Raw genomic sequence first — 23144 nt, forward strand, 5'->3', positions numbered from 1 at the left:
TGTGCCATACACATCTGTCTTGTTCACTCGCATGAAATCACTGAGTAATGGGCTTGTGTACCAGTTATCGCTATATAATGTATGCCCCTTACCAAGATAAGGTGCCATCATGTTTCTCACTACGTCACCTGAGATACCCAATAACATCTTGGTATCTTTCAATGTTTTACTTCCCGTGTATACAACAATATCCAACACCAGGCCACTGTCACAGTCACGGAGTACAAACAGTTTTATACCAAAGTGTTTCCTCTTGCTCGGTATATACTGCTTGAATGACAGTCTACCTTTGAACAAAATCAAAGACTCGTCAATTACAAGATTCTTGAATGGATAAAAGTATATGCTGAACTTTTGTTTGAGATACATAAAAACATTTCTAATCTTGTATAACCTGTCACTTCTGTCAGGCCTGGTTTTATCAGAGAAGTGCAACATACACAAGAGTAAGATAAACCTGTTCACTGGGATGATTTCACTGAAGACCGGGGTAGAAATTAGCCGATCTGTGGACCAGTATGCTTTTATATTATGCTTATAGACATGAGGCATAAGCATTATTGTTGCAAAAAGCAAATACATTTCTGCAACAGTCGTCTCTTTCCACCTGTGTAGTCTTGACTGTGGTGATATCATCATATTTGCCATGGTCTACTCAAAATACTTATTACTTTCCCTGATAATAGTTTCCATCAATGGCTGGTCAAAGAATAATTCAAAGAATTCCAGTTCATTGGCCATGGTTCCAAGGGGACAAGTAGGTAGAATTCCACTTTGAGAGTCATCAAAGTGGTGGGGCTAGGGAACAAAATTGGGATTTTGCTGCCAATCCCAGATACGGTTTGCTGGTGGATACTGGACATCATAGGCTGGTTGTGCGGGTGGTTGTGGTTGTGGTGGGCTGGTGGCTGACGCTCCGCTTTGTCCTTGAACTGACGAGTCAGCAGCGTGGGTCCCAGCCTGGGCTGGTGAGTCACGCATGGCGGTGCCACTACCATCACCACTTGGCATGGTCTATTCATGCCAAGTGTAGCCACACCATCCTCACTATCACTATCTAAACCTGGTGTAGGGCCACGGGATGTACTCCGGGATGTACTCCGTCCCCTGGGCACAGCATAGGGTACACTACCCGAGCGCATGCAGCAGCGTACATACCGACGCTTCACTGGTGAATATGATTCCTCACTATCACTACTCGAATGATCGTCAAGTGCAATAAAATCACAATCCACGTTACTATCATCATCATTACTGAAGTCAGAGGCCTGGCCACGCGAAAATATTAGTTTTCTCTTGCGTTGAGGCACAACTGACCGTGAGTCACAAGTGCCCACACCAGAGGTAGAAGGTTGAGGATCGTCAGGGTTTTCTGCACTATTATCGATATCCTGGTCATTCCTTTCGGTCACTAACTGATCAAAGCCATAGAATTCGTCTTCATTTCCACTTCCATCAGTGTCAGAACTATCAGATAGGAAGAGGAGAGTCCCAATTTTCCGGGGAGTGAGAGCTGACTTGCGACGAGGCATGGTGAACAAGGGTAACTGAGCCGGCGTTCCCACAATGCTATGCGGGCGCCTAGATTTTTTGTTTATGGCGCACACCCACCATGCAGACCCGTTCTCTCACATGTAGGCCTATGAGTGCTTTCGCACTAAATTTGACGGCGCTAGAATTTTGACGTAGATCTACGGTTTGGACACTCAACGTGAAGCCGTAGATCTATGGGACGGACCCTGAAAGGGTTAACATAATTGTAAAAAAAATTATTTTTTTTTGTGAATATTTTTGTTTGGAACAAATTAATTTTCTTTCCATTAATTCTTATGGGAAACATTAATTCGGTTATTGGCCAACCTTCAGGAATGGATTATGGCCGATAACCGGGGGTCCACTGCATATACATTTTTTAGGCCTAGCACTATTGCTCACTTAATATACGATAGTGTGAACATGTTATCAGGAATTCATATGCATATGAAAGTGAAAGAAGACTGTGTTTCACTTTACAGCAATGTCTGCTCTATGGTAGTAACCCAGAACCTAAGCTGCTGTATAAGCAGTCTGCCAGTACAGAGGACCCCCGCATACCGTTGGCATCACATAACGATTAATCCGCATACCGCTTGCTTTAATCGCAAAAATTTTGCCTCGCATACCGCTTAAAAACCCGCTCACCGATTTTCGTCCGAGACGCGTCCAATGTGCGCCCTCAGCCAGCCTCACATGTGCCGCCAGTGGCATTGTTTACCAGCCAGCCTCCGCGGTAACATCCAAGCATACAATCGGAATATTTCGTATTATTACAGTGTTTTCGGTGCTTTTTCTGGAAAATAAGTGACCATGGGCCCCAAGAAAGCTTCTAGTGCCAACCCTACAGCAATAAGGGTGAGAATTACAATAGAGATGAAGAAAAAGATCATTGATAAGTATGAAAGTGGAGTGCGTGTCTCCGAGCTGGCCAGGTTGTATAATAAACCCCAATCAACCATCGCTACTATTGGTGGTACAGCTGCTGCTGCTGCTGCACTGTCAGCTGCTGCTGCTGCTGTAGCATCGTCTGCTGCTGCTGTAGCATCGTCTGCTGCTGCTGTAGCATCGTCTGCTGCTGCTGTAGCATCGTCTGCTGCTGCTGCTGCTGTAGCATCGTCTGCTGCTGCTGCTGCTGTAGCATCGTCTGCTGCTGCTGTAACATCGTCTGTTGCTGCTGTAGCATCGTCTGCTGCTGCTGTAGCATCGTCTGCTGCTGCTGCTGCTGTAGCATCGTCTGCTGCTGCTGTAACATCGTCTGTTGCTGCTGTAGCATCGTCTGCTGCTGCTGTAGCATCGTCTGTTGCTGTTGTACCACCGTTGTTGGTGTGGCTTATTGAGAATACCAAGAAACAATTAACCCCAGAGGATTTGCCACCCAGGATAACCCAAAAAAGTCAGTGTCATCGAAGACTGTCTAACTTATTTCCATTGGGGTCCTTAATCTTGTCTCCCAGGATGCAACCCACACAAGTCGACTAACACCCAGGTGAACAGGGAAAAATGCCTGGAACTAGTGCTCATATTGGTGAATTTAAAGCCAGCAAAGGTTGGTTTGAGAGATTTAAGAATCGTAGTGGCATACACAGTGTGATAAGGCCTGTTCTGGAAGAAAATGCCAAACAGGACCTACAGTACTCAGGAGGAAAAGGCACTCCCAGGACACAGTGTCTCATCAGTCATTGCTGCATCTTCAATAAAGGTAAGTGTCATTTATTCTTCATTTAGTAGACTAGTACATGCACAATATATACTGTGCATGTACTACTCTACTATTGTGCATGTATCCTTCCCTTTGTGTGTAGGAAAATGTATATTTCATGTGGTAAAATTTCTTTTTTCATACTTTTGGGTGTCTTGCACGGATTAATTCGATTTCCATTATTTCTTATGGGGAAAATTCATTCGCATACCGATTATTTCGCATAACAATGAGCCCTCTTGCACGGATTAAAATCGTTATGCGGGGGTCCACTGTACTCTCCTGTAAAAGCACACACTGCAGCAGAAGCTTCTTTCTTTAATAATTACCTCCGAATTTTCAGTGATGTAATGCAACTGCCTTTTACCTAATGTCTGGGACTCTACCTTCAATAATTTTTTTCATCTTCTCCGAACAAACTCGAGTGCCCAGCAAAGTGGATGTATCAACCATCACACCACCTTATACGTAATTCAATTAACCCTTTCAGGGTCCGTGCCATAGATCTATGGCTATACGTTGAGGGTCCAAACTCTAGATCTACGCCAAAATTCTAGCAGCACCAAATTTAGCGTGAGAAGGCTGGTAGGCCTACATCTGAGAGAACGGGTCTGCGTGGTGTGTGTGCCCCGTAAACAAAAAATTCTAGGCGCCTGCATGGCATTATGGGAACGCTGCCTCAGTTACCTTTGTTCACTATGACTCGTCGCAAGGCAGCTCTCACTCCAAGGCGAATTGGGACTCTCCTCTTCCTATCTGATAGCTCTGACTCTGATGGAAGTGGAAATGAAGACGAATTCTATGGCTTTGATCAATTAGTGACTGAAAGGAATGACCAGAATATCGAAAAAAGTGCAGAAAATCCTGATGATCCTCAACCTTCTACCTCTGGTGTGGGCATGTCTCAGTCACTTTCAGTTGTACCTCGTCGCAAGAGAAAACTAATATTTTCGCGTGGCCAGGCCTCAGACTTCAGTAATGATGATGATAGTGATGTGGATTGCGATTTTATTGCTCTTGACCATCATTCGAGTAGTGATAGTGAGGAATCATATTCACAAGTGAAGCGTCGGTATATACGCTACCACATGCACTCGGGAGTGTTCCCTATGCAGTGCCCAAAGGACAGAGTACATCCCGTGGCCCTACACCAGGAATACAGTGAAAGTGAGGATGATGTGGCTACACTTGGCATGGATAGACCACAGGCATCAGTAGGTGGTGGTATTGGTGGTGATGGTAGTGCCACGGCCATGCATGACTCACCAGCCCAGGCTGGGACCCAAGCTGCTAACTCCTCATGTCAAGGACAAAGCGGAGTATCATCCACCACCACATCACAACTACAACCACAACTAGCTTATGATGTCCAGTATCCGCCAGCAAACTGTATCTGGGATTGGCAGCAAAATCCCAATTTTGTTCCCACTCCCCATCAGTTTGATGACTCTCAAAGTGGAATCCTACCAGCTTGTTCCCTTGGAAACACTGCAAATGAACTGGAATTCTTTGAACTATTCTTTGACCAGCCCTTGATGGAAATTATTGTCAGGGAAAGTAACAAGTATTTTGAGTACACCATGGCAAATATGATCATATCACCACAGTCAAGACTAAACCGGTGGAAAGAGACAACTATGGCTGAAATGTATTTGCTTTTTGCAACAATAATGCTTATGCCTCATGTCTATAAGCATAATATAAAAGCATACTGGTCCACAGATTGGCTAATTCGTACCCTGGCCTTCAGTGAAATCATCCTAGTGAACAGGTTTATCTTACTGTTATGTATGTTGCACTTCTCTGACAAAACCAGGCCTGACAGAAGTGACAGGTTATACAAGATTAGAAATGTTTTTATGTATCTCAAACAAAAGTTCGACATGTACTTTTATCCATTCAATAATCTTGTAATTGACGAGTCTTTGATTTTGTTCAAAAGTATACTGTCATTCAAGCAGTATATACCGAGCAAGAGGAAACGCTTTGGTATAAAACTGTTTGTACCCTGTGACTGTGACAGTGGCCTGGTACTGGATATTATTGTATACACGGGACGTAAAACATTGAAAGACACCAGGATGTTACTGGGTATCTCAGGTGACATAGTGAGAAACATGATGGCACCTTATCTTGGTAAGGGGCATACATTATATACTGATAACTGGTACACAAGCCCTTTACTTAATGATTTCTTGCAAGTGAACAAGACAGATGTGCTTGGCACAGTGCGTTCTAATCGTAAACATATGCCCAGGTTCAACGTAGGCACTCGTAGTGGTGAGGTGCAGGTGTTTACTGCCAATGACATCATGGCATTACGGTGGCATGACAAACGAGATGTCACATTGTTGACAACCATTCACCCCAACAAAATGCAAGACAGTGGCAAAGTTGATAGAGTAACTAATGAACGTATTAAAAAACCAGTGACAGTGATTGACTATACACAAAACATGCGTTTGGTTGACAAATGTGACATGCAAATAGGCTTTGTTGATTGTGTTCATAAGAGTTACAAGTGGTACATGAAACTTTTCTTCCATCTCATGGACATTTCAATGCTCAATGCATATAATATGTACCAAATAAAGACCGGCAACAGACCACCATATGGTGAATTTTGTTTGTTGTCAGAAAACTCTCAATGAAGTACCAGGTAACAATACCTGCTATACAAAACCATCCTCAAACTCCTCAGGAAATACCCAAGTGTTTGAGGAGTGAAGGTGATCACTTCAAAATACAGCTTCCTGCAACTAAGAAGAAATTTGCTAAGAAGAGATGTGTTGTTTGTGCACAAACAAAACGACGGCAACAAAGACACAAAGACACTCGCTTTATGTGTGAGGAATGTAAGGTACCTCTGTGCATGATACCTTGTTTTAAGGACTTCCACAAGCTGCAGCAGTTCTAAAAACATGTCCAGTGACTGTACATATCTTTCTTCTTTCAACACACCGGCCATATCCCACCGAGGCGGGGTGGCCCAAAAGGAAAAACGAAAGTTTCTCCTTTTACATTTAGTAATATATACAGGAGAAGAGGTTACTAGCCCCTTGCTCCCGGCATTTTAGTCGCCTCCTACAACACGCATAGCTTACGGAGGAAGAATTCTGTTCCATTTACCCATGGAGGTAAGAGAAAACAAACAAGAACAAGAACTAGTAAGAAAATAGAAGAAAACCCAGAGGGGTGTGTATATATATGCTTGTACATGTATGTGTAGTGTGACCTAAGTGTAAGTAGAAGTAGCAAGATGTACCTGAAACCTTGCATGTTTATGAGACAGAAAAATGGACACCAGCAATCCTACCATCATGTAAAACAATTACAGGCTTTCATTTTACACTCACTTGGCAGGACAGTAGTACCTCCCTGGGCAGTTGCTGTCTACCAACCTACTACCTAGATGTATATATATTCTTTCTTTCAACACACCAGCCACATCCCACCAAGGCAGGGTGGACCAAAAAGAAAAACAGAAGTTTCTCTTTTAAATTTAGTAATTTATACGGGAGAAGGGGGTTACTAGCCCCTTGCTCCCGGCATTTTAGTCGCCTCTTACAACACGCATGGCTTACGGAGGAAGAGTTCTGTTCCACTTCCCCATGGAGATAAGAGGAAATAAACAAGAACAAGAACTAGACAGAAAATAGAAGAATACCCAGAGGGGTGTGTATATATATGCTTGTATATGTATATGTAGTGTGACCTAAGTGCAAGTAGAAGTAGCAAGACATACCTGAAATCTTGCATGCTTATGAGACAGACAAAAGACACCAGCAATCCTACCATCATGCAAAACAATTATAGGTTTTCACTGTACACTCACTTGGCAGGATGGTAGTACCTCACTGGGCGGTTGCTGTTTACCAACCTACTACCTAGATTGTATATATATATATATATATATATATATATATATATATATATATATACATTATATACAGTATTGGTCTCACAGGCCACAAATGTTACTAGAAAAAGAAAAAATTAGAAAAGAAAAAAGTATAAAAAACGTAAAATAAAGAAATGCGATTTTGTGGAAATCGCTGATGTTGCCGCCAGTCGGTCATTTTGGGTCAACTTCTTGCCTCTGCATCTCGGTAAGTACTGATCAGATTTTTTGTTGTTGTTTTATTACCTTCACAAAAATATAATCTTTAATTCTGTAAGAAATTTTTTTTTTCTTTTTTTTTTCAAAATTTCTTGGACACTGGGGAACCCCTTCCAATTTTGCCTTTGGACCCTGAAAGGGTTAAGAGCTGTTGTAGAATACTAACCTCTGGGGTAAATAATCTGAGCAAACTTTCTTCTCCTACTGAACTTCTGTGAATTTTTTATATTAATGCACTAAATATTCTCTTCAATTTTTTTATACAAGCGCTTTATATAAATTAGACATTTATAAGTTATGCAAATTTCAGAAAACATCGGTTATATATGAAAAATGCTTTAGGAGGCTAGAAACTGGGGTAAGCACTGCTTGTAGTCTGGTGTATGAATTATAAAAATATGAAGAGTACTCCCCAAAAATTATTGTATGCATTATGCAAGTCTGGATGCACTTTTTCAATCACTTTTAACCATTTCAGGGTCCATGCCATAGATCTACAGCTTTATGTTGAGGGTCCAAACCGTAGATCTACGCCAAAATTCTAGCGGCGTCAAATTTAGCGCAAGAAGGCTGGTAGGAGTACATCTGAGAGAGTGGGTCTGGGTGGTCAGAGCGTGCACTATAGAAAAAATCTGGAAGCCTGCATGGCATTGTGGGAACGCCGCCAAAGTAGCTTTGTTCATCATGCCTGGCGGCAAGGAAGCTCTCACTCCCCACTCACTCTCCTGGCGAATTCTGACTCTCCTCTTCACAACTTACAGTTCTAAGACTGATAGAAGTGGATCTGAAGTGGAATTCTATGGTTTTGAACCATATGGTACCATTGTACCATATTGTACAATGGTACTATATAGTACAATGGTGCCATGTCATACAATGGTACCATATGGTATATTGTACCATATGGTATAGTGTACCATATGGTATATTGTACCATATGGTATATTGTACCATATGGTATATTGTACCATATGGTACATTGTACCATATGGTACATTGTACCATATGGTACATTGTACCATACCATTGCACCATATGGTACCATAAGGTATCATTGCACCATATGGTACCATAAGGTATCATTGCACCATATGGTACCATTGTATCATATGGTACTACTGTACCAAATGGTGCCATTGTACCATATTCTACCATATGGTACCATTGTATCATATGGTGCCATTGTACAATATGGTACCATTGTACCATATAGTACTATATGGTACAGTTGTATTCAACACAATAATTGCACTAATATTTTCATCATTTTGTTTACAATAAACTTGTAAACAAGTTTTGTAAGCAATATAATGATAAACAAATTAGTGCAGTTATTGTGCTGAATACAATGAGTGTACACTTATACAATATACATTATATTTGTCTCTCAGACCACAAATGTTACTAGAAAAAGAGAAAATTAGAAAAGAAAAGAAAAAAGTATAAAAAAACATGAAATAAAAAAATGCAATTTTGCGGAAGTCGCTGATGTTGCCGCCACCCGGTCATTTTGGGTCAACTTCCTGCCACTGTATCTCGGTAAGTATTGATCAGAATTTTTTTTTTTGTTTTATTGCCTTCACAAAAATATTATCTTTAATTCTGTAAGAAAAAATAATTTTTTTTTTTTTTCAAAATTTCTTGGACACTGGGGCACCCCTTCAGATTTTGGCTTTGGACCCTGAAAGGGTTAAATAAAATTAAGCTATGCAGTGTCACTTATAACATGGCTTACTGTATATAGTATAATTTTTAAAGGTCTGTTTAAAGGTAAATTTTTTACAATATGTTCTTCTGACCAATCAAGAAAGAGCTCCTATCAAAAAAAAAGTCCTTGCTAATCAAGAGCCCTTGTCAATCAAGACAAAGCCCTTGTCAATCAAGACAGAGCCACTGTCAATCAATCAAAAACACTTACACGAAATATACAGTACATACCTATTATGATTTGACCATAATAATCATACTGTGATAATAAGTACAGTACAGCATTAATAAATATACAAATAAATGTATCCCAATATAATTGGGCTGAAATAAGACTTACTCAGAAATGTGAAGAAAAATGTCTTCTGAGCCATCATCTGGAATAATGAAGCCATGTCCTTTAGTGCGGCAAAAGTATTTTACTTTGCCTTTCACCTCAGGGTTGCTGCTGGCTATTTCTGTCCTGTGGATATCAATACTCTCAGTACACATTCTGGCTGCTTCAACATAATGATCAAGTAATAAATCACAATAACTTTCTGTACAATTAAATAGTGTTCGAACTAAATAGAAATGCCAAAAAATTTGCTAGTAATTTTTTTTTTTGCCAATAGAGGTGATAATAATAATATAAAAAACATAGTAATAGCAAGTAAATTATATTAACATCACCCTGTCTCAGTGGTAAACGGCTGACGTATTAAAAAAAAAATTAACATCACAGATTTTTTAACAAACCTATTTTTAAATAACATACAGGAGTAATCACCAAGGTCCCCAGCTTATTACAGATTGCCATTTCAATGTTTCACACTGTTTAGTGCTATACAGGTGGTCCCCCTTTACAGCATTTCGCTAATGCAGCAGTTTTCAGTTATATACCCATTCTTCACTTATTCAGACTTCCCACAATAAATATATTCACCACTCATTATAAGCTAAGGATGAAAATATTTTAAGGTAAGTAATGCATGTAATGTGCAGTGGACCCTCGGGTAATGGCGGCATCGGCTAACGCCAAAATCGGTTAGCGGCGCATTTTTGCGTCAAAATATTGGCTCGGCTAACGCCCAAGAACCCTGTTAAGGGCATTCGTGTCCCGAACGTGTCTGCACGGCCTGAACCACCCGTCCTTTCCAGTACAGCTAGTGTGCCATTGTTTACAAGCCAGTGCGGACGATTCCACACGTACATGCGATACATTTTGTATTATTCCATTGTTTCTAGTGCTTGTAACTGCTAAATAAGCCAACATGGGCCAAAAGAAAGCTTCTAGTGTCAGCCCTGTGGTAAAAAGATTCAGAAATACTATCGAACTGAAGAAAGAGATAATCGCAAATTACGAAAGTGGAGTGTGTGTCTCCGAGTTGCATTTGTTTCACTTTACAGCAATTTTTGCTTTAAAGCAATAGCCCAGAGCCTAACCTCTTGTATAAGTGGGGCCTTTCTGTACTCTACTGCTTTGTGTACTACTCACTGTTTCCTGTTGAAGAGCAGGTACCCAAATATAAGCATACAAATTATTTTTCCTGTGCACTGTGACTATTTTAATGCTTCATACACTTTATAGAAGCATAATGAAAAAATTGAAGTGAAGAAACCTAAGGAAAAATCCATAATCTATTACAGTACCAGGGTTCTGCCAATCAAAAATACATACATACATCACCTGAAACTGGTATAGTACACTGTACCTGGTGCTGCTGTAACCCAACATACCACCTCCGCTTGATGTTACAATTACACCATATTATTATGTCACAATTAGCAGTAATGGCTATCAGAAGCAAGGTATTTGTTTCAAATATTTTGAGTAAAAGATGTTTTACTGTACAATAAAATGCATCTGGAAGGACCCCTGAAATTAATATTGTTGTCAGTGTCTACATTAAAAAAAAAAAAAAAAAAAAAAAAATCTGAAATGGCAGAGAATCTTTTTCTGAGAGTAAACACACCAAAAGTATGAAATTTGATTGAAAGCTTATGGAATTACACAGGTGCAAAGTTAGCGGTCTGGGTGCAATTTACACACTGGCAATTTCACCCAATTCAAGTACTATTAAGTCAATTCCATTGCTCCACTCAACCAAATTCTTTGCAATTTCATTAGCATGCCTTCCATTCTATCGATTGTGTACATGACACTCCTCATGCAACTATTACAACTACTTTATAAAATGCAGAGAAAGTCAGTAATTTGGCCAATTTTACACAAAATTAAACAAAAAAATACCAATTTAAAAATAGTCCAAAATAAATAATGTAGATATTCAAGACACAAACATTTCCTCTGTTCATTAATATGTCCCTAGGCCTCTCCTATATTTCACTTGCCTCCATTTCGAATTCATAATCACAAAAAAAAAAAAGTACTCTATTGCTGAGATAATAAAATATAACCAGGAATGATTGGTCATGGCTTACGGTGCCCCAATAATTAAATTAGGCCTATAAAAAACCCATAAAACAGACCAGGGAGTGTAGGGGGGCCTTACCTGTCCCAGGAAAGTTGGCAAAAATTTAATATTTCCACTACTTTGAGTCCAATTTCAAACTACTTCCTGTCCTTAAACCAACCAAAATCATTGCTATTTCAGTAGTATGCTTTCCATTCTATCAAATGATACTCAGAAACAGCCAATAAAACCATAGAAACCATCTGAGAAAACAAAGACCATCAGATTTTTGCTTTTTCCCATCATGTACTGTGTGGAGCAGGATTTTTTTTTATACTCTGCGTACGCGCGCACACACACACACACACACACACACACACACACAAAGGTGTATGCGTGTGAGGGAGGGAGGGAGGTTGGGAGGGAGGGAAGTTGGGATAGAGAGAGGTTGGGAGGGAGGGAGGCTGGGATGGAGGGAGGCTGGGATGGAGGGAGGCTGGGATGGAGGGAGGCTGGGAGGGAGGGAGGCTGGGAGGGAGGGAGGTTGGTTGGGAGGGAGGTTGGTTGGGAGGGAGGTTGGTTGGGAGGGAGGTTGGTTGGGAGGGAGGTTGGTTGGGAGGGAGGTAGGTTGGTAGGTAGGTTGGTAGGTAGGTTGGTAGGTAGGTAGGTTGGTTGGTTAAGGGAAATTGGCCTGACGACACTGGAGGACAGGAGGGATAGGGGAGACATGATAACACCATACAAAATACTGCGAGGAATAGATAAGGTGGACAGAAACGGCATGTTCCAGAGATGGGACACAGAAACAAGGGGTCACAACTCGAAGTTGAAGACCCAGACGAGTCAAAGGAATGTTAGGAAGTTTTTCTTCAGTCAGAGTTGTCAGGAAGTGGAATAATCTGGCAAGTGATGTAGTGGAGGCAGGAACCATATATAGTGTTAAGATGAGGTATGATAAAGCTCATGGAGCAGGGAGAGAGAGGACCTAGTAACGGTCAGTGAAGAAGTGGGGCCAGGAGCTGAGTCTCGACCCCTGCAACCACAAATAGGCGAGTACGTACGCACAGACATGCACGCACACACGCACGCACACACACTGCACAAATCCATTCTTTCACATCTAGCCAAAAATTTACCACTCACATCTGATCTGAGTCAGTTTGACTTTTTAGGGTCATCCTAGGTAATTTAAACTATGTATGATAATTGTGCTTATGTGTACAGGAGGGCCCTGCTTTACGGCATTTCGCTTTACGGCGTTCCGCTAATACAGACATTTCAAATTATGACCAAAACTCGCTATACGGCTCCCCCCACCTGTCTTTCTAATACGGTCACAGCGGCCCACCGAGTTTGTTTACATTCTCCCTGAGCACATCTCCTTATTATGTCTGGAAACTTTCCAAAATTTCAAGTGTTTTAAAGTTATTTTATATTTTATATGTATTGTACTTGATAATTAAACTTGTGTACACCTGTACCTAAATAAACTTACACACTGTGCTGGCATGTAGGTACACATTAAAATCACTAAGAGTCTCTCTACTCTTGATGCAATAATAATAATAATAATAATAATAATAATAATAATAATAATAATAATAATAGTAATAATAATAATCTCTTGGGCGCATTAATGTCGCATATTACGTTAATATAGACATTTCCCTTAATCTATCTATGATATTTTTTTCAAAATTATATAAGAAACACATTATGTAACACACAAACATGATACATGCACCCACAGTATAAAAATTTATACAAATATATACGAGATGTTTACCAAATGGTTTGTAGAAGTGTCGGAAGAATTACGTTTTCTCTAGCCCGTCACCTGTTACTAGGGATAACTGTAGAAAAATATTCCTTTCGTATGCCTTCACTTTATAGCTATAATTCTGTACTAACTTGTACACAGTGTAAGAGTATTTGTTTCGTGATTATTATAATAATAATAAAAATATTATAAGGTAAAAGTTTCACAAACTCTTACAAATGTACATGAATGAACTAAAACTGGACACGTATTAATACCGTCTATTTCGCCTGACCAAGTGATCGTCCACAACCTGTTCAGTTTGTTTACGCTGTCTGAGCTCGGTGTATCATTAAATGTTGTATATTACGTTAATATACACATTTTCATTAATCCATCCGTGATATTTTTTTTCAAAATTATATAATAAACACAATACATAACATAAATACATAACAACATATGTGTAGAGAACCTAGGATAACCCAAAAAAGTCAGAGTGACTTACTTCCATTGCCTTCACTCAGAGCATCATTTCTTCTCAAAATGATGTTACATGAGAATGGGAGTGTTCTTCTTTATTTATTCTACCGTATCAATGTAGAGACAACCTGTACACAATGTAACTTGTACACAAACCAGACGTGTACACTGTTTACAAAACTTACCTTCGCCTGGTTTGTTTACATAACTCTGCGCCTGTCCTCTCTCATGCACTCATTCTTTCTCTCTGGTATGGTAGCCTGGCTGACTACCATACATACCACACTTGATTTTTTACAATAAATACTACTCATCTCACCCTATATTTTAAGGTAAGTAATGAGTGAACTGTATATACATTTTATCGCTCTGGGATGCTTAAATATCATAGAATAGTATGTGTGGGTGGGGTGGCCTGGTATGGTAGCCTGGCTGACACCATACATACCACACTTGATTTCTTACAATAAATACTACTTGTCTCACCCTAGATTAAGACTATAAATATTTTAAGGTAAGTAATGAGTGCACTGTGTGTGTATTGTACTTTTTTATTGTTTTTTGATGCCTGGTTCTATTGCTAACATAATATATGTTAGTGTAAACTTGTTATCTAGTGTTTGTATGCATTTGTAAGTGGAAAAAAAGGGTGTTCCACTTTACGGCGGTTTCCGCTTTACGGCGGTAGCCTGGAACCTAACCCGCCGTATAAGTGGGGCCCTCCTGTACCTGTGTCTATATAAATTTATTTACTTACTTTATAGTTATGACTTAAGAATATACCAGAAATGTTATAACTGGTGCAAATATGACATTAAAACAGTATCAAAGATGGTCGACACAGACCCACTACCATTATAGTATGCTTCTCACTTAGCAACAAATTCGTTTACCAGCATGGTCTTAGGAGAGGAACTCTGTCATTAAGTGAGGTTGAAGCTGCATTGTCTTTGTAAGACATTAATTTTCATTATGGTATGTTGCTGTGAAAGATATATACATAGTTCAGTTCAGTCTGTTAGGGTAACTACCCCCCATGAACTGGATGACTAACTTCATAAGCATCACCTCAGTCTTAATACTTAAAACAAACAAAATTTATTTCTTTGCAAGATTACAGTGAGATTGAAATTCCAGTAATGAGTTGCAGTGCAAAGAGAGCCACTTTCATGCCTAGGCATTATGGGCAGACTTAATCTAATGGCTTACAGACTAATACTAAAGAAATTTATCATAGTTTAAGTTGTACATCTTTTTTTTTTATAGTAGACAGTAATTTTACTCATAACATCAATATTTATTATTGAAACTATTGTAATTAGAGTAAAATTAGTGTCTATCATAAAAAAAAAAAAGATGTACAACTTAAACAAACTATGATCAATTTCTTTAGTATTAAGTAGTCTGTAAGCCGTTAAATTAAGTCTGCCCATAATGCCTAGGCATGATAGTGGCTCTCTTTGCACTGCAACTCATTATTGTAATTTCATAATCTCAACATAATCTTGCAAAGAAACAAATTTTGTTTGTTTTAAGTATTAAGACTGAGGTGATGCCTGTGCAGTTAGTCATCCAGTTCATGGGCTGAACCAATAGTGGTTACCCTAACAGACTGAAGGATGTACGTATCTTTCACAGCAACATACCATAATGAAAATAACATGTCTTGCAAAGACAATACAGCCTCAACCTCACTTAATGATAGAGTTCCGCTCCTAAGACCACGTTGGTAAGCGAATTTGTTGCTAAGTGATTAGCATAATATAATGGCAGTGGGTTTGTGTCAACCATCTTTAATATTGTTTTAATGTCACCTTTGCACCATTTAGAGGAAATCAACTCTAGTATACATTATTTAGGTATGCCCAAAATGCCTCGGCATGATAGTGGCTATCTTTGTACTTAGCAAATCAAAATTGCAATTACACATTGTTACCTTTACAAAGAAATAAACTTTATTATTAATTATTATTATTATTATTATTATTATTATTATTATTATTATTATGCATACTGATCAGAGAGCCTGTCGTAAGTCCGAGGCGTCAGTAAATGAGTATGTTGCTAAGTGAGAAGCTGTATTAAATGAACCAGTGAAAGGAAAAGCAGCCAATAACTAGAAAATACACACAGAACCGTCATTACATAAGTGTTAAAAAAAAGGTACTAGAAACAACTGTTATGAACAGCTTTATAAAATTCATTGGAAAAGTAATGTACTGTATAAAGTACAGTGTACAAGAACAGACAATCACCATGAGCTAACTACTTATAATTCTTTGACACCTTATACAATATTGTGATGTAAATTTCACGATTTAATTGTGTACAAAAGATTTTTCACATACAGTATAGACATAGAAGGTCAGCAGACAGTAACTACTCAGGAAGGTACTACCAAACTTATAAGTGTGAAATGGAAGCTTTTCAGATATTTTGCATTACTCTTTATTAGAAAGCAGGTTGAGATAATGTACTATGGTAGATAATTTACTTGCACAGTACAGTACTGCAATGATACCATTTTATTTCCTTGTACAGAAGATATGCAAAAACCATATACACCTACCATCCGACTTACAACTGAGCTTGGTTCCAACTAACTGTTCGTAAGTCAAAATGGACGCACGTCGAACCTTACTGCTGAATATCAGCATCACATTAATTAATAAATTTTATTTGATTGTTTTATTTTGGTATCTCATTTTTTACTTTACTTTTTATGCTGTTAGTACTGTATTTTATACTGTAAGGTTTAGGAGAAACATTGTGTAAAACACAAACAGTTGTTTATTTCCCAGAACATTTGCATACAAAACATGGTCGTAAGTCAAGTGGTCGTATGTCGGGCAGGTCATAAGTCGGATGGTAGGTGTATTTTTTATACAAAGATATAGGAAAACAGAAACATTGTTTAAATGAGATATTATGAAGACAAGTTCCCATTCTTACGTAGACTTGGTTCGGTTACGTCTCGTGATGATAGGTGAGGGAATCTGAAGAAGGAACCCTTTGTTGGGACTGTCTGGTGTAAGACTGCACGGTGATGACATTATGTATCCTAGGGGGAAAATAATAATGAATCTCACTATAATCGCATGAAGACTTACGACAATAAGAAAACAGTCACATTGTACAAAGCATTAATTCTGTGGAAAACTTTTCTGTTCATATTTGTTAAGATACATTACATAAATTTTACAATTAAAAAATCTCCATTATTTATACTTTTTAACCCTTAAACTGTCCAAACGTAGATCTATGTTTGCAAGCGTAGCACTCCGACCTTGAATTTCTCCAAAAGAATGTATAAAAAACATAGATTTACGTTCGGAGCGCTTCGCGAGTGAACGTAGATCTATGTTTGGACAGTTTAATGGTTAATTACAGCTACAAAAATTTTTTACTAAATAATAATTACTTTTGTATTTCTAATATAGTATGTACTGTACTAACTGTATAATGTAATACTGCACTATAAGCAGCCTATTTGAAACAGTGAACTTTTTTATATATGTACATTACAATACAAACATTGTATTAGCTGATATTACAAAATTTGTGTTTATGATACGTATTACAACACAGTAGTATAGTAGTTGTGTTTTAATGTATTAGCACTTTTATAACTTGTAAGATAAAATATGGTAATTACAGAATAAATAAAAGGTAATGTCCAGCAGCCTGGCCCTAGTAATACAAATGTTCTCCCACACAACTTCCAACACTGTAATAGCTTAAATATAAATCAGGTGACTTTTTTCATTTGTACATAGACACTAATTGTAACTTTCAACAGATATAAATACATGTACTCAATTTAATGGACTAATAGGGGAAATGGGTGGCAGGCAATGGCGGTTATGATGGATGGAGATTGTTTGGCCATGATTGAAACAATAATGGACTTTGTTTCTGAATCAATTGACCTGATAGATTTCTCCCGATTTCAAAGTTCATTAAATTAAGGTTCATTATACCTAGGGTTTGCTGTATAATAATTTATAAATGACTTGAAAAAATAGGACCATGGCCACAAGCCTGGTCACAGACCAGGCCATGGTGGCACTGACCCCCAAAACCCCCTCCAGGTATACTCTAGGTTATACTTTCAGTTTTTAAATGTCATTCTTAAGTATAATGTTGCATTAGATTGGATATTATATTTAGGAACATGTGTAACTTCTCACAAATAAATTATTAAGCTAATCTGTACCATAAAGATGGTACAAATCAATTGCCTTAATGCAGTTACACCTAAACTACATTAAAATAATTAGTTAATAGTTATGTTGTAGTTTAAGTGTACAAAACATACACCTCTAAAGTGCAAATTGGAAATGAATAAGTATTGGACACAATATAAGAAACAGGTATCTCAGTGACATTCCACATGTACATCTCAACCTGTTCAAAAACTCCATACAAATAAAAGTCCAAAAATTTGGAACTCTCTGCTTGAAAATGTTAAAGTTCCCCATCTGCCAATATCTTTACTAATATTGTTAATAAGCACCTGTCAAATCTCAAATAAAAGTAATTTCCATTAACTGTAAATTGTCATGCTGTGACTGCACCAATTAATTCAATCACTTCATAAAATGCACCTCATTGAGTCAATGTAAATACTAAGTAATTCTCTTGTAACTGACCATTTATTATTTGCAACCCCTCTCATTGTACTCGTGACTGTAGTGAACTACCCAAGTTGTCTTAAATAATATACTAGATTTAGATCTAAGTAGTATGTAGTAGTAAGTCTTATGATTAGTTTGCCCCAAATGCACTGCATAATTTGTGGTTTTCCTTTGTGCCTACTTTTGTATCAAATTATGTATTTCTCCTGCAATTTATGTATGGCTCATGAGAAATAAAATTTTTTTAAATTAAGCAATAGAGAAATATATAACTGCTACCTGCACTTCTGAACTAAATAACAGAGTGCAAAAAAAAAAAAAAATGAAAAACTGGTTAACAGAAATCCAAAACCAAAGCATCATTGCCTAAGCTTGTACAATAAAGCTAGTATGTGTCATGTACCTCAATCGCTACACACTGAGGTCCGGGGATTAAATCCTTAATATGGCTGGAAAACATTAGGATGTATTTCTATAAGACACCTGCTGTCCCTGTTCGCCCATCAGTAAAATGGGTACCTGGGTGTGAGTCAACTAGTGGGTCGCATCCTGGGACAAAATTGACCGAGTCTGCCTGAAATGTTCTGCATAACAAGTGGCTTTCTATACAGTCATATGTCATTGATATCAGCTAGGCCTGTATATCTTGTACATGTACTTGTAGAAATTGATATCATTATGTTTACCTGGAGAGGGTTTCGGGGGTCAACGCCCCTGCGGCCCGGTCTGAGACCAGGCCTATATATATATTTGTTTTTTAACAAAGCAGCCATATCCCACCAAGGCAGGGTGACCTAAAAAGAATAATAATAATAATAATAATAATAATAATAATAATTTTTATTTGGACATGATACATAGTTGTACAAGGAATTTTAGTAGTTGGGTGCACATGCCAAAAGCCCCTTGTATGCAGAGCATTATGGGCAGGCTTACAAAAGTTTCTCTTATTTAAACTGAGTAATGAATACAGGAGAAGGGGTTACTAGCCCCTTGCTCCCAGCATTTTAGTCGCCTCTTACAACACGCACGGCTTACGGAGGAAAAATTCTATTCCACTTCCCCTTGGAGAATTGTTATTATTATTATGGCTTATTATTAATAAGTATTCATAACAGAAATCCCAAGGTTATAATACAACTCCATACATCACTGGTTTGGCCTGATTTAGATTAACAAAATTTTAGTTAATATTGTAGAATACATGTACTGATAACAATCTATTTACAAAAACAAAGCTGTGTGCATAGAATATGGAAAAATATCCAATTAGTTAATAGTAGCATTCTACCAGTGATATATATACCAGAAATATACCGATACAACACAACTTTGTCTTATCTGCAGCATACAAGATATACTTTACATGTAATAAAATATTAGCCACAAAAGAAAGCCACTAGCATGTGTTGCATTTCGGGTAGACTAATCTTAATATTACAGTCCACTTAAGAACTAGATAAGTATTGGTTATTGAATAGGAGTTTTTCAAATGCTTCATACAAGCACTGGCATAACTCCTGCTAAATTGTAATGTAAGCTGCTAGACACTAAGTGATTATGCAATTGGATAAATATTAATTAGTAAATATTTAGTATGTGTTAAAAGGATCATTGTTTAGAAATACAAAAGACTGCACTACCAAAAAAACTGCCAAACCGAGACAAATTGTTACTAAACTAACAAGTTTTAAATATGGGATAATACACTACAGGGAGTTAGACCAAATATAGACACATTACAGCCTCTATGTAATCAGTTAGGTCATATACTGTACTGGTTATTTTGTACTTATTTCAAGTGGTTTTTCTTCTGGTAACTCCCAGGACGCAACAATCCCAGCAATACTGCTGCATCTCCAGCCTCCCTGCTGGCAGATAACACACCATCACAATCCCACATAACTAATTAATAAAGAAGTATAAATAAGCAAGTCACAATTCACTTGCAACCAAAAAAAAATCACGAGTACTGTCCTTCATGATAGCCTTGACCAGCTGCACGTATATACTGTATCCTGCCTCCATAATCTTAATATATGCTTAAATGACTGTCTAATGAATATATAAGTAATGAAATAAGTATTATTGAGATGCGAGAGTAGCACGTCAACAACGTCGACTGCTGCTGCAACATAAATGTCAATATATTTGCTTGTACCTACGACACATGTGGTTCTTAACTCATGTTCTACCTCTTATATGTGTTAACCATCACGTGACTTATATATTTATCACAAATCCTAATGTTCTAACCTTATCAAGGAAAGATACGAGGAGCGAGAAGTGTAGCGGAGCGCTGCAGTGGTGTGTCTGTCCTGCTGGTGAACTGGAACTGTGACTGTGGCTCGGCCAGGGTCTGGGGCAGGGCCAGGGCCTGGGGCAGGGCCAGGGCCTGGGGCAGAGCCTGGGGCAGAGCCTGGGGCAGGGGTAGGGTCTGGGGCAGGGCCAGGGCCTGGGGCAGGGGCAGAGCCTGGGGCAGGGCCAGGGTCTGGGGCAGGGCCAGGGCCTGGGGCAGGGCCAGATTCTGGGGCAGGGCCAGATCCTGGGGCAGGGCCTGGGGCAGGGCCAGATCCTGGGGCAGGGCCAGGGCCTGGGGCAGGGCCAGGGCCTGGGGCAGGGCCAGGGTCTGGGGCAGTGCCTGGGGCAGGGTCTGGGGCAGGGCCAGGGTCTGGGGCAGGGCCAGGGCCTGGGGCAGGGCCAGGGCCTGGGGCAGGGCCAGGGTCTGGGGCAGGGTCTGGGGCAGAGCCTGGGGCAGGGCCAGGGTCTGGGGCAGGGGCAGAGCCTGGGGCAGGGGCAGAGCCTGGGGCAGGGCCAGATCCTGAGGCAGGGCCAGATCCTGGGGCAGGGCCAGATCCTGGGGCAGGGCCAGGGCCTGAGGCAGGGCCAGATCCTGGGGCAGGGCTAGGGCCAGATCCTGGGGCAGGGCCTGGGCAAACACCAGGGACTACCCCTGCTCAAATTATCAGAATTTGACCGGTGTAGGAAAATACACGATGCAGCTAACACGCTTCCGCTCCCAGATGATAACATCTGAGAATTTTATTATCTAATAGGCTGTTATTTTCTTACTGGGCTCATGTGTAGTACGTATTTCCCATTATGTAGAAAAGTGAATTTAAGAACTGTAATACGCAATACTTGTACACAACGCGTGCATAAATAAGTACGTACAAAGAGACTGGACCCGAGTAACCTTAAATTACACAAACACACACTCATGTGACTAGTGAGGTTCCACAAGAATCATTACTAGGACCGGTACTATTTCTCGTGTACGTGAATGACATGACAAAAGGGATAGAGTCAGAGGCTGTAGGTCTTGTTTAACAAGTGGCTACTAGAATTTAACTCCAGCAGGCGCAAAGTCGTGAAGATTGAAGATAAATGAAGTACAGGTTCGGGGTACAAAAGCTGCAAGCCTTGTTCAAGGCTTGCAGCCTTGAGGTGCACATCAACTGAACTGCTACAACATACTTCTACGATTATTAGCCTTCCATAACCTAAGCAAGAAGTCATTTAATACGCTTTATGCAGCATAAATACGGCCATATTGCAATATGCAGCACTGCAATGGAATAAACACCTGATCAAGAAACTGGTTTGCAACGAAACAAGTTCTCGAAGCTAAGGGATATGCTCAATGAGGAGAGATAATGGGAGTTAAACTTGATAACATTAAAGGACAGACCGACTAGAGGAGATATAACGTTCAACACGCTGAGGGTAATTCATGGGGTGGACAGAAACAAATTATGCGAGAGGCAGGAAAGCAGAACACGAGGGCACAGCTAGAAATAGAAAGTGTGGAAAATTGCATTTAGCTGAATGTATCATTATGTACATAACAGTAAATGAACAGATAATTATTATTTATCAGTTAGACAAGTAGGAATTTGGGACACCTAGGTCGCAAAAAATGTCCCCCCCCCAGTACCAACAATACCACCAGTCCGATAACATTCTTCTTTGCAAATATACAGGGTCTAAAGCCAGCAACAAACAACAAAATACCTTTCATCCGTGGACTGCTTGCAGAGGCAAAGGCAATGTTCGCGGCTTTCACTGAGACACATAAAGGATCACTTAGACAACGAAATATGGATCCCAGGTTACAACCTATACAGATGTGACAGTGAACAGGCAAAAGGGGGGGGGGGGATTGGCCTGTACATTGCAGAGTCACTTGTTTGCACAGAACTGCTTAATGTCTCAAATGATGTAGTGGAAGTTTTAGCAGTAAAGGTCGAGAACCAAAACCTAGTCATTGTGGTAGTCTACAAGCCTCCGGATGCAACATCCCAGCAATTCCAGGAACAGCTGTTAAAAATTGACCAGCTCCTCCACCCAACATCTTGCTTCTGGGGGATTTCAACTTAAGGCACCTAAAATGGAGGAATATAGCAAATAATATTGTTGCAGTGATAACACCAGGAGGCAGCTCTGATGAAAACTCATACTCACACGAGCTTTTAAATCTCTGCACAAAATTCAATTTAAACCAGCAAATAATAGAGCCTACTAGAATGGAGAATACACTAGACCTCATCTTCCCTAACAATGATGATCTGATAAGAAATGTCACCATATCAAAAACAATATACTCAGATCAAAACATAATTGAGGTTCAGACATGTATGCGTGGAGCCCCAGACCGACATAATGAGACTAGTCACGAGGGAGCATTCACCAAATTCAACTTCAATAACAAAAACATAAAGTGGGACCAAGTAAACCAAGTCCTAACCGATATAAGCTGGGAAGATATACTAAGCAACAAAGACCCCAACTTATGCCTAGAACAGAT

General features: G+C 39.4%; 1 protein-coding gene across 9 annotated transcripts in view; it reads right to left on the reverse strand.

Moving 5' to 3' along the window:
* The window catches only part of LOC128684207 (cold shock domain-containing protein CG9705), a 65102-nt gene extending 44353 nt beyond the window's left edge, over positions 1 to 20749 (reverse strand). For 4 of the 9 annotated variants that reach the window (XR_011393195.1, XM_053770365.2, XM_053770368.2 and 1 more), the window contains exons 1-4: positions 20594 to 20702; positions 20130 to 20205; positions 16653 to 16761; positions 9403 to 9525 (exon numbers count right to left, since the gene is read on the reverse strand). Coding sequence is in view for 8 of the 9 variants with exons in the window: in XM_053770365.2 (XP_053626340.1) it covers positions 9403 to 9525; positions 16653 to 16753 (224 nt within the window). In the remaining variant the exon portion in view is untranslated. Of the gene's footprint in view, positions 1 to 9402; positions 9526 to 16652; positions 16762 to 20115; positions 20209 to 20593 lie in introns of all 9 variants that reach the window. The other 5 variants (XM_070094428.1, XM_070094443.1, XM_070094435.1 and 2 more) reach the window with 5 other exon arrangements.
* Positions 20750 to 23144: the final 2395 nt, after the last annotated feature.

The sequence above is a fragment of the Cherax quadricarinatus genome, chromosome 4 (assembly GCF_038502225.1).
Source record: "Cherax quadricarinatus isolate ZL_2023a chromosome 4, ASM3850222v1, whole genome shotgun sequence".
NCBI lineage: Eukaryota > Metazoa > Arthropoda > Malacostraca > Decapoda > Parastacidae > Cherax > Cherax quadricarinatus.